The 13,420-nt window shown below is 32.8% G+C and overlaps 1 protein-coding gene across 1 annotated transcript; it reads left to right on the top strand.

Moving 5' to 3' along the window:
- Positions 1–10,927: 10,927 nt before the first annotated feature.
- LOC110784156 (putative F-box protein At3g16210) lies at positions 10,928–13,420 on the top strand. Its single transcript, XM_021988583.2, has 2 exons — positions 10,928–11,072; positions 12,054–13,420. Exon 2 carries the CDS (start codon positions 12,061–12,063, stop codon positions 13,159–13,161), a length of 1,101 nt encoding a protein of 366 aa, XP_021844275.1. The 5' UTR covers positions 10,928–11,072; positions 12,054–12,060; the 3' UTR covers positions 13,162–13,420.

The raw sequence follows: 13,420 nt of genomic DNA, 5'->3' as shown, positions 1-13,420 counted from the left end.
CTATCATGTTTTACGTATACATTTGTACTTTAAACGTGATATAAAATTACTGGTATTATACAAGTTGCTAAATACTCCTTATATGGAGAAGTGGAAAAGAGAAAAAAAAAGTATGGCACAATGGTGGTGGAACTAGTCAAAGTATGGCGCAATGTGATGTTCTAACTGGTGTGTGTAATGTTTACAGTATAATTTTTCAAAAGTATATTGTAAAGAAAAATTAGGAGTATTTCTTACAAGGAAAAGGTGCAAATAATGGAATATTGTAAAGCATAAGAGAATATTAGAGCAATTTTAACTTATGAATGAACCTTCGTTGAAAGGAAGTTATAAATTATTCATAAGTACGTATTACGTATATTACAACTTGCAATTAGTTGGGTTGTGATGGAGTTAGTGTTGAAACATAAGCCTAGAACACGGTGTGAGGGTTATTTTCATTTTCCGAAATGGGTTATTTTCTAAAATGGGTTACTTTCTAACAGTTAGGGTGAGTTCTCCTCACCATATACAAACAAGTCATATGTCTAATAAGTTCGAGTAATAGGTCCATAAGTTCCAATCGATCAGGTCTTATAAAAGTTGACTTTTTTAAGTTTTCTCTTTTTAATCAGTATGATACGTTCCTTTTAGATTTGATCATATCCGATCCTATCAAATCAACCAGATTTAATATATTTACGATATTTTTTTTAACTATCACTAAAACGTTGTTCATGTTATTATAATTAAGCATAGAACATACACTATGGGGTAATTAATCACTACTCGTAATAATATTTGGCAAGATCTTTTGTACCCTATAAAAAGTGCGAGAAGATAATTATTACTTGTAATTTGACATTTTCAACAGTAACATGAAGTATGATTGAGTGGGTTGAATTTTCTTCATTTAAGATTTTAAGCATACACTAATAATATAATAATTATTATTTTATTCTATATTAAACTCCCCACTAACATATGCACATGTTGTCAACAAGAGTAGACGAAAGATTGAAATAATATGCCTTCGTACGGAGTATATGGACTATACCATGATATTCCGTACAGGTTATTAGCTTTGCGCATAATCCACCGGATCGACAATGATTTTAAAGATCTCTAAGTCAAAATTTGGTGGACAATACTTTGTTTTAATTAAATTCATAAATTCTCCAATACATTATTGTGATCTTGGCTTACTGAATGAGACTGAAAAACTGTATATGATAAGTCATATGTTTGAATCTTCTCTTTGCATTTGTAATTTATATTTGCATAAAAAGATAGTTCGTATAAATCCCGGATAAGTACTACTATTAGGTAAAATAAAGACTTCCGAGTTCAATACATAATTGAAATAATTTATGATATGTTTATAAAATTTAGATAAGTTAAAATCAGTTAAATGATTTTTTCCCTTACTAAACTACTCCGCATTATTTTAGTTATAATTTGTTGATGCATTTTCATGCACAATCTAGTATGAAAATTAAGTATTACTAATCGTGAATGTGGTTATATAAATTAACCACCAAAAGTAGGTCTAATCTATGTTGCGTCAAAAAAAAAGCATCTCTAATCTTTTATAAGGGTAATGATATACTTCCTCCGTCTTTTAATACTTGTAACGTTTGGACTTTTGTCACTATTCATATAATCTACTTTGACTATTCTTAGTGTCTTTTTATATAAGATAAAACATAGTCATGTGAGATCTTGTTAGATTCGTCTCAATGTGTATTTTCAAAATATCAACTTTTTATAATTTTTGCATAAAGAGAATTTAAGATATAAATGATCAAAGTTTTGCATTGGCATGCGTGAAACTAAGGAGCGTTGCGAGTATTAAAAGACGGAGGAAGTATACAGTTCTTAGGCTGTAATTAAGCATTTAATATATTTTTTATTAATTTAAATTATTTACTAATGCATGCCAAAATCAGGCATTCATCGGGGTAAATAATGTTTAGTGTGTTAAGTTATTTTTTCATTTTTAATTTCTAATATGTAGCTCTTAGGGCTGCATATATATTCATAGGGTAATTTCGTAAAAAAAAACATTAGTCTAAAATAAGAAAAGAAAGAGATTAAGACATACTCCCTCCGTCCCAAAATTATAGTTCTGTTTTTCAAATCGGGCGTCCCAAAATTATAGTCCTATTTCTAATTTTGGCTATTAAGGTCTCCACTTTCTCATGTATTTTATTAATTAAAAATGCATTGAAAACAACACCCGTGTACTATATTTCACTTTCATATGTACTATATTCTTTTTCCCATGTACTTTATTCCTCTTTTCCATACAACTCAATCTTCATTTGTACTTTATTCCACTTTTCATGTACTATATTCCATTTTTCTTAAAATCCGTTTTTTGGTCAAATGGGACGGAGGGAGTAACAATTTAGGAGAAACAACACAATGACAAAAGTACTTTACAAGTTAAACCATGGTGCATTTGTGACTTGTTTTCCACTACAAATCAAACAAAGTAATTTTGACTAAAAACAAAAGTAAACCAAATAAAGAAGTGTTTGGGGTGGACAAATAAAAATTTGCACCTTCCTAATTATAGAGTGATAATAGAGTAGGTTAGTGAGACTTGAGTGCACTTATCAAAGTAAAAGTGAACCTTCGTATCCAACTTCTACATTTTCAGCCGTTAGTGCTTATCAGGAAATGTTTTTTTTTATAATTAATTAATTTGGGTAATTATAGCTTTTGTTGGTTCATCTTTTTGACTTACAAAATAATACTTCCTCCGTCTTTTATTACTCGCAACGTTTGTTAGTTTCACGCATGCCGATGCACAACTTTGATCATTTATATCTTAAATTCTCTTTATGCAAAAATTATAAAAAGTTGATATTTTGAAAATACACATTGAGACGAATCTAACAAGATCCCACATGACTATGTTTTATCTTATATAAAAAACACTACGAATAGTTAAAGTAGATTATATGAATAGTGGCAAAAGTCCAAACGTTGCGAGTATTAAAAGACGGAGGAAGTACTATACTCGGATTAGATTCATATATGAATGATGAATATATGCAATTGGTAAAACTGAGGACAGCAAGCATTACCCACTAACTATGGCATCATTTTAAATGTTGTTAATTGTGTTGTTCCACTTTTGTGTGCTTGTTTCATTATTGTAAATTTGTAACTAGATAAATAATAAATTATTTATTTATTTAGTCTATGTAAGTTAATCATGCAAATGATTTTAAACTAATATATGTTGATGTATTATTGTGGTCCGTTCTTTTAGTTTGTGGAAGATATATGTAAAAGATACTTATGGGTTGTAAAAAAAAGAGTTGAAAGGAATTTTTATTTTTATTTTTATTTTTTTTAATAAGGTAAGATGAAGGACTATAACGTATCCTTATACTCCCTTCGTCTTTTAATACTCGCAACGTTTGTTAGTTTCACGTATGTCAATGCACAACTTTGATCATTTATATCTTAAATACAAAAATTATAAAAAGTTGATTTTTGAAAATACACATTGAGACGAATCTAACAAGATCCCACATGACTATGTTTTATATTATATAAAAAGCACTAAGAATAGTCAAAGTAGATTATATGAATAGTGGCAAAAGTCCAAACGTTGCGAGTATTAAAAGACGGAGGAAGTATGTCTTAGGCCAGTCAATCTAGCTACATAGGTTAAAGTTTGAAGTAGGGTGGATATAAGGGAAACTCCACTCCCTAGCACAAGCAGATGGTGAGGCTCAATTGAACAGAATTGATATTTTACTGCAACAACTTAAGTTGTTAAAGTGAAAGTTACATTGATATTCTAAAAAGGACAATTATTTGGGAACTGTGAAAATTATTAAAGCGACAATAGTTTAGGAACAGATAGTCCTCCAAACTAGTGACTGCGAAAATAATAATGCGTAAAGAGTTTTCCAAGTCGAGCCCAATAGGGCTAGATAGTACCAACGGTTATTTTATTTCAACAGTTATTTTACCAACACTAAGTGCTCGAATAACATCACACTAGAGCTGGTCAACATGGGCCCGATCCGCTGACCCAACCCGGAAATTATCGGGTTTTGGGCAGAATATTCTGGCCCGCCCGGACTTTTAAAAAAATGTGTGGCCTTTAGACAACGTAAAACTACAATTTTAGTTATAAATTTCGTCCAACTCAAAATGACCCAAAAAACCCGTTACTTTTGCCCCGAAATAGCGGGTTTTGGGGACAAAAAATTGCCCGAAGTTTGACCCGTCCCGACATAATAAACAGATTTTGATATCCGCGGGATCCAAAGTTCCAAACCCTACACTACCCGCCTTTTGATCAGGTCTACATTACACCCCCAAATGTCTACCCGCCGTGCATTGTATTGGTAAAGACAGAAAAGCGAAATCCTAGCAAGATCATGAGTACGTGACGCAAACATAACAATGTTCCCATCATATCTCTTATTCTGATGTTTTAAATCGAATCGAACATTGTTGGAACATAGATGCTGTCCGATCCTTTAACTTTTAAGTAGGTAGACTGGTCTATTCGAATGAACGATATGCAATGCTTTAAACTCATAACTTGGAACATAGAATATGCCATTGTGCACTGTATGTTACAACGGAAGTAAGAAAAACAATTAAAAACATAAAGAAAGAATATACCTTCTATTTGTAGCCTGTAATATATAAATGACCGGAATAAGAATAAATCTAAGTGTTGTTTGTCAAGAAAATAGCATCATCATGTCCATGGTAGTGAAATTTTGTCTCAAATTTAGTGTTTTTTTTTTCATAATTTGCATTTTCTGACAAATACCACTCCCCAAATAGTAATGAATGATATTGACAGGAAAATAACATCATGATGTCTGTGATAATGAAATTTTGTCTCTCAAACTGAGCGTTTTTCTTCGTAAATTTGCATTTTCACCTAATTTCACTCCCCAAATGATAATGGATGGTAATGATCAGATAACCCTAGTCCAATATGCTTATATAAGTTATGATCTCAAGAGCTTATATAGTATTTTTTAGACAAATGCGAAAAACCTATAAAAACATGTACAAAACGGATAATTCTAGTAAAAAATAACAGATACCGTGTTGAGGTGCTGCATTAAAGGGACTAGGCCGTTTCAAGGTATATTCTAATAATGTACGTGTAAAGATTTCTGGTGTCAGAGTAGTGTGTAAATCGAAGCTCAAAAGTGAGGTTGAACATCCTTTAATTAGGCTTTCAACATGGTACGTACGTACTTCATTCTTGCAAAGTCGTTGGCACTTCGTCGCTCACTAACATCAAGAATCCTAAATTATTCGAGATAATATATACGATACGATCTTTTATACTTCCTTCATTCTTTATTAAATGACACAATTTTTTTTGTCACGTTTGTCAATGCAATATTTCAACCATTAATACCTTTTATTATCAATGGTAAAAAATTATAAAAATTTGATATTATAAAACTATAGGATGAGACGATTATAACAAGACCCCACATGACTATATTTTTTGTTAAGTATAAATCACAATTGATGGTCAAAGTATATTATATGAATAGTGCCAAAAGTACAATTGTGTCATTTAAAAAAGAATGGAGGAATTATTATGCGATAACGAATATCCATTTCGTACACTAACAACTTTCATTTGGGGATAATTACGTTACATCAGTCACTTATATATGAGACGGTTGCACCGTTGCACAATAACTTAAAGCAATGTTGCATACTTTAAATTACGTAAGACGTTATGTACTGTGTTAAGATTTATGGTTGGCCGAAAAGCTAGACGTGTGAATAGAATGAAGCTCAAAAGTCTTGAACGTATGTCCTTTAGGCTTTCAACATCGCAAGTACTTCCTTTTGTAAATTAAAAAATTAAAAATTAAAAAATTAAAAAATTAAAAAACATCGCAAGTACTTCTTGCAAAACAATGTTGGTACTCTGTCGCTGATCATCGACCACTAACTTCATGGATACTCAATTTATTCAAGATAATATCCTATACGATCTTTTAAGCTATATTATACGATAACAAAAATCAGTATGAGACGGTTGTACACAGTGACGGATACAGGGGGTTTAAGTGAGGTCGCGTGACCCCACTTGACAAAAAAAAGTTACTTAATTTTAGTTAATTTTTCATTAACTTTTGAAAAATAATACTTAAGTAGTGCCTCCATAAGCTATATTTTTTGGATTCGTCACTGGTTGCATAATAACTCAAAAGTGATGTTGTAGTGTGCGCATTGGGGAGACCGGCCTCTTCATTTCTTGGTCCATTTCCTATATCAATGGTTGTGAATGCGTGAATGAGAATAATAGAGGGTTTCTTTCGGGGATTTCTTTTTATTGACAGTTTAAGCACATGTCATCAATTCATCATCTTAAGAAAGAAAATGGAGAGGATCTTAGCATATGCGAAAGGGTGATCAATTAAAATAAGGGCGATGATAAATGTCGCTATTAGCTGCAACCAGAAATATGCGTCTTTGTCCTATGTGGCACCCTTATCAGTGGCGGATCTTGACGAACGGAAAAATAATTATATGTTGTAAAATTCTAGCCGATACAAAAACCAACTTCTTTTTTTGGTAATTGCAAATAGCAAGTTTAAATATATTATTATTATTATCATCTATTATAGTAGTATTAATATTATTATTAAGTACTCCGTGTTAACTATAGTTAAAATAATAATATTCTAGTTCTATTTTTTTCAATTTCGTAGTAAATTAAATTACCAATAACTAAAATACTCTCATGATTAACCATATTTCCTAGAATAAGTATAACATATTATGTAAATAAAAACATTTTCCCTTTACTTTTTCCTATTTTTCTTTCACTTTCTATCCTTTTTCTCTTTTTCTATATCTTCTTCTACGAGTATTTTATGAAACTATGACCCTCTTTCCCTATTTTTCTTGTCCTTTTCCTTTTAGTTTTAGAAGACATCACTTTCTTGTCTATCTCTTTCTCTCTTCTTTCCCGTTTCCTTCATGACTTCATGTGGTCTCTTACCCAAATATATTGCTTTTACAACAAAGAAATCTGGCCTAGCAAATTGTTATGTGTTTACACTCGTCTCTTCAGTGGGCCAAGTTTATTGGGGGCTATATTATTTATTGGGCCTATCTTACTAAAGTTGTTTGATATAATTTGGTTTGGGCTAAATTTTAGGGGGGGGGGGAGGCCCTTGCAGGCCAGACTATACACTAGATCTTTATTTTGTTCTCAAACGAAAACTAAGGTTATAGTTTGAGACAAGGGTGGAGTTATGATTAAATAATGAGGGTCATTTGACAACACTTAACCCATAAATTTCATTTAAATGTGCATATGAATATGTGATCCCTTATTTTAGCTAGTTAAAATGAGAAAGATAGCATGTGGGTTCAATGCAATTACCAATTTTAGAGATATCTTGTTACATATGTCAATTTATGTACCTATACAATATAGGTTAATTTGTACAATATTTGTATCATATATGTATAATTTTTGTATAATATATGTGGAATGTATGTGCAATATATGTGCAATATGTGTAATAAAATATAATATATGTTTGAACCTTATACTTCAATACAAACTAATATGCAACTTTTTATACATAAAGGTACTTTAAATGATGGGGTGGACCTTTGCCCACATAGGCCCACCCCTAGATCCACCTCTACTGGTTTCTCTAAGGTCAGAAATTATTAATTCTTTTGACTTTAACGCTCTATTAAAAATAATACATTGATCATTTTCACCTTATTTCAATATTTTTGCATTTACTTATCATGTCCTTTATTAAAAATCATTTAAAATTGGGCCATGTCAAATGGGCAAACCATATGTTATTTCAATGGCCCAATAAAGTATTACAAAGTATTATTCTGTCATGTTTTGTTTTCATTTGCGTTGTAGAAGTTAGATAGACAATTTCAGACCCTGATGAATTGAATCTTGAATGGTAATATATCGAACAAAAGCAATATGAAATATCAACTTAAAACAACTTCATTTATTAAAAAAATGGCATCAGGCCCATAAACATCTTCGTTTCTCACTTAATACTTAATACTATGATTTATTATCAAAACCATCATTGTTAGGATTTAAGTAGAAAAGTACTTTTTTGGGATTTTGGTACACAACCAGGCAGTCGCTTAACCTGGGGGCCAGTACAATTTCGAAAATACAGGAGATCTGCTGTGGCACAAAGTCTGACTTCAACTACATACAACTCATTCCGAAGCCACTGGCAGGAAATGATTGGCTCAAAGCCGAGTATATTAGTCATAGCAGCATAATATTCATTGACCGGGTGTGCAAATCTTATGTATGTGCTGGTAGAAGGACGTATCCCTGTGCCCAAAACCAAAACATAATAAGATACTCTCTCGTTAAAAAATGTTACAACCTCATAAAATTAAATACTTACCCTGCTTTGCTAGAGCAATGAGAATTTCCCTGTACATTTGATTTTGATTGAACAGATCGAGAGAACGTTGGAAGTAACTTTTGACTGACAGCCTAGAGCACGTTCCGTGCTTATTCCATTGTTGTTCCCAGAATTCTTTATTAGGTTGAAAGTAGCTTGTCCACCATTGGTCGAATATCAAGACCTTCCTCAGCAACACTAACTAGATACATTGTATATATATATCATGTTGCAACACCTCAAACTCCGACAAATGAGGATTCAAAATGATCAAAACTTACAATTATGCAAACACAAGAGGTATATAATTCACCAAATGCCCCTACAATGTAACTTATTTCACCAAATACCCCTATTTTAAAATATAATTCACTAAATGCCCAAATGTAAAAATTACCTTTTTAAAGCCCGACGGCTAGTTTTTTGGGATTGAAAAATAGTCGTAGCTTATTGTTTTAGTCACCAAAACTTTCCAGTCACTTGAGAGTTGAGACTATGGAAGATATAAGGCAGTGTGATGATAGATACTGTGGCAATGGTATATTACAGTTTAGAACTATTCGACCCGAGTTAATAAGTAAGCCCCTTGAGTATAAGAGGATACTCAAGGGAAGGGAATCCTCACCCCAAAATACAACTTTGAGGTTGTAAGATACAATCTCAACAACTAGGTTAGGCCAAGTACTACTTGGTACTTTGTATATGCAAGCAATACACTTGATACAAATATATAATGCCTCAATTTACTTATTTACATTTCTTATAGAGTGGCATATGAAAAGAGCGATACAATTAAGAGAATGTCTCCAAAATAAAAGACCAACCAAATGAAACTCTACTCAAAAGACTAACACCACTTAATGAGTTTGATGCGTGTTTGGTTCACGGTTATTTGAGGCCACGAAACGAAATTAAGAACATGACTTTCTTCCCGCTTATCTGCTTGGATAACAGGAATATGATACTCCATTAGTAGAGGTAATAGAGTGTAATATCAATTGGTTATCTGCAATATGGAGGCCCTTTTTTCCTTTCCTTTCCTTGAGTAGTGATTTTAACTTATATTCATGCAAAACAAGAGGTAATAGACTCATTATGTGTGGATGATGATTTTGAATGATAACTCATGACACAAAGTGAGATGAAACTACAACAAAACAATTTGGTGACTAAATAAATACTCAGAACAGGGTTATTTATACTAAAACAATAAACTACGGCTATTTTTCAATCCCAAAAAACTTGTCGTTTGGCTTTAAAAAGGTAATTTTTACATTTGGGCATTTGGTGAATTATATTTTAAAATAGGGGTATTTGTTGAAATAAGTTACATTGTAGGGGCATTTGGTGAATTAGAAAAGTAGGCTAACGGCGGACTAACGACGGACTAACGACGTGTCATTAGTAAGGGTAGTTTGGGTATTATATTAAAGGTGAGGGGCATTTGGTGATTTTCTGAAAGTTGGGGGGTATTTGGTGAATTTCGTGAAAATTGAGGGGTATTTCATGAAAAATCCGTTGTAATATATCATGTTGCAACACCTCCAATTTCGACAAATGAGGATTCAAAATGATCAAAAATTACAATTATGCAAACACAAGAGATATATAAATAAGAAATCGATCAGTTTTATGAATTCTCCATTATGCAAACTCATGGGGACTATGTGCCCTTTAGAGCAAACAACAGCAACACACCAAGTCAACATGACCACTTTGGTTAAAACTTCACAGAGCTACAAACACAACCAACAACAGAAAATCAGACTACCTAACAAGCCTGAACTAACTTGATGCACTGCCTCCGACCGGCATACTTTATTCAAGCCAGAAAACGAAAACATCAGCACACTTCGGTGAATAAACTAACATCAGGTGGCCTGCCTGAATCTGTGGCACTGCACCAGTGTTGCTAGTACTTAGAAACAACAAAGAACAACTCACACAACAAAAAACTAAGTGATGTGAGTACGGTAGAATACGCTGAACAAATTAGACCCCAACTCTGAGTAAGAGTATACATGAATGTAACCCTTAAAAATTCCCTCCTCCCCTCCACAAAAATAATTACAGAGAACGTATTATCCCAGCTTCTTCGATAATCTAGTGTTTGCTACTTGTTTTTATATTATATATATATATATATACTATATATATTATTTTTAAAATAAAAAACGCTAACGTCATGCTGACATCAGCAACGCGGGGAAACTTGGTTGCCATTAAGACGATCAATTGCGTAAGACCGACTAATATAAAATTTTGTAAAAATTATTATTGATTTATTTGCAAAAAAAAAAGAGAAATAAATTATTATTGATTTATTTCCCTTAAAGTTAGTAAAATATAAATTAAGTGTTGATTTATTTCCCTTAAAGTTAGTGAAAATATAAATTGATTGTTGATTTATTTCCCTTAAAGTTAGTAAAATATAAATCGAGTGTTGATTTATTTCCTTATACTTAGTAGGGAATAGTAAAACATACGAAGTGTAGTACGGAGTATGTCATTAAAGTTTGTAGACTATAAATAGAGATCATTAGATTTAATTTTTTCATGAGCGGAGAAGAGATAATCAGTCACATAATCCCTCTATCATTTTCCTCATCATCTTCTTCTCTGGAAGGCTGGAAGTCTGGAACAATGCTTCGAAAGGTTTGAATTTCTTACTCAAATAAGTAATAATTTTCAATCTTCGTGTTTTGTTCTTCATTTTATTTGTATTTACTTTGATTGTTGCTTTAATTATTTTTATTATTCATTCCTACATTACCTTCATAGTTCATACCTGAAGATAAATTGTAGTTTAAAATTAAATTTCTCTGAAAATTTAATTGGAAAAACTAATTATCTATATAGGGTTCCCGTTTGCATTACATAAATTAGATGAGCAATTCCAGAATCTCAATTCGCATCCCCCAATTTATTTGTGTTAGGGTTCGTCGGCGGTTTTTAATTGGAACTAATTATCTATTTTTTCCCACTATTATGAAATTTGTGTTCAGAATTTTGATAAATTAGATGGAAATTTGCATTATGTCTGATGATCCTATATTTTGAGGAGTATATATGCCCGACAAATTTCTTTCAATTTTTTGAAAATAAGTCGATTGGAAACAAAATATGTACTTCGCATATGTTAACTTAGGTAAAATTAGTTTGTGGTTGCGAACATTTGAATCTCTCTGACTACTATACCTTGTATTCTTGAGAGTATTTCTTTTGAGTATTACATTATAGAGTACTCCCTCCGTCCCGTAATACTCGACCCGGTTTGACCGGCACAGAATTTAAGGGACTTGAATTGACTTATTTAATTTAATAGGTTGTAGTTGATAGTGGGGTATTATTTTAATGTAGTTAGTGGGAGGTGGGTTAAGAGGTGGTGTTGGGTGGAGAGTAGGGGTTGAATTTTTAATTATTTTATATGGAGTAGGGGGTAGGTGGGTTAATAGGGGTGGAGTGAGAAATAATATAATATTATTAGAATATTTCCATTTTTAGAAACAGGTCAAGTATTAAGGGACGGCCTGATAAGGAAAACAAGTCAATTATTCCGGGACGGAGGGAGTATGACGTTATGGTTGTCTATCGAAGATTAAATAAGCTTGTTGATGTGCTTTTTGTTTTGTGAAGGAACAATATGTTGAGTGAATTGACCAATGAGAAGAAACCGTTAAACAAAGGTCGAAGGAATTTATCTAATCTCTTGATTGCTACCATGGAAAGAAATAACATCCTTCCGGATGATTTGGTGGAGGACATACTCTTAAGGTTGACAATTAGGGATTTGTTGCGACTGAGATGTGTTAGCAAAGAATGGTGTGCCCTGATCGACAACCCTCGATTTATCCGGAAGGTCTACATGCTTCGGTATTCCATCGGTAAAGTGGATGAGAGTATGCCTCACTTTGTCATGGATATGACATACAACAAATTTAGCCTTCTCTACACGCCTCAAGGGGAATCTATTACTTTGGATTTGACTGCTGATCTAGAACGTGATAGTAAAGCGGTGATCAACATTGGTCGTGATCAATTCCATATAGAATGTAACGGATGTGTGAACGGCATCATTTGCCTCACTTGGGAACGCAGGAAATCAAATTTGGCCAAAGATAGTTTTTTGGCCTTGTGGAATCCAGCCACTAGAGAATTCAAGACTGTTGTATATCCACATTATATCCACTATAGCTACGATTTTAGGTACAAGGTATTTGGGTTCGATTCTTTATCCAATGATTTCAAGGTTTTGGGTCAATATTTAAATAGAGCTACAAGTGGGTACGATGCATATTATGAATTGTATTCTGTGAAAGGCAACTCTTGGAAGAGGATAAAAAATCCGCCGTATTTTCTGGATTTCTACGGAACTGATGGATACTTAAATGGTGTGTATTATTGGATTACAGAGTTGAAGCCAATAGATGAGTGGCCATGGCCGTTAGTGATTGTATCCTTCAATTTTAGCTCCGAGGTTTTCAAGGTTTCTGATGCTCCAAATGATATTGTGTCCCGTGTGTTGAGCTTCCCTGTTCAAACCAAAATTACATTGTATAAGGAATCTCTTGCACTGGTCATTTGCCATCAGGTCCAGGGCAACACATTGTACAACATTGATATTTGGGTTGTGACAGAATTTGATGATTGCGAGAGTCCCGTTGTCATGGCAACACTTATTTACAATCGGACCATATCATGCCGGAAAAGGTATATATGTCCAGACAATAAAAATGAATGGTGATGTTTTGCTCATGTTCTATTTCCCAAGTGAAGATGGAAGAAATCCAGGCATACTCAACTACTGCCTTTATAATCCCACAACAAGTGAGTTCCAGGAATTGATACTAGGTTATGTATGTTATTTTAGATATGTAGAAAGTTTGTTCCCATTATCAACAAGGCTAGTCCATATGTAGAGATGGCGCATTAAGATTTTCAATGGTTGATATCAATAAACATATTGCAGATGGAATAAAATAGCTTTACTGGTTGCAGTGTTA

This window comes from Spinacia oleracea, chromosome 3 (assembly GCF_020520425.1).
Source record: "Spinacia oleracea cultivar Varoflay chromosome 3, BTI_SOV_V1, whole genome shotgun sequence".
Taxonomy (NCBI): Eukaryota; Viridiplantae; Streptophyta; class Magnoliopsida; order Caryophyllales; family Amaranthaceae; genus Spinacia; species Spinacia oleracea.
This window is presented reverse-complemented; position numbering and strand designations above follow the sequence as displayed.

Coding starts and splice junctions, on each gene's coding strand:
- LOC110784156 (XM_021988583.2), top strand. CDS start 12,061: ATGTTGAGTGAATTGACCAATGAGAAGAAACCGTTAAACAAAGGTCGA.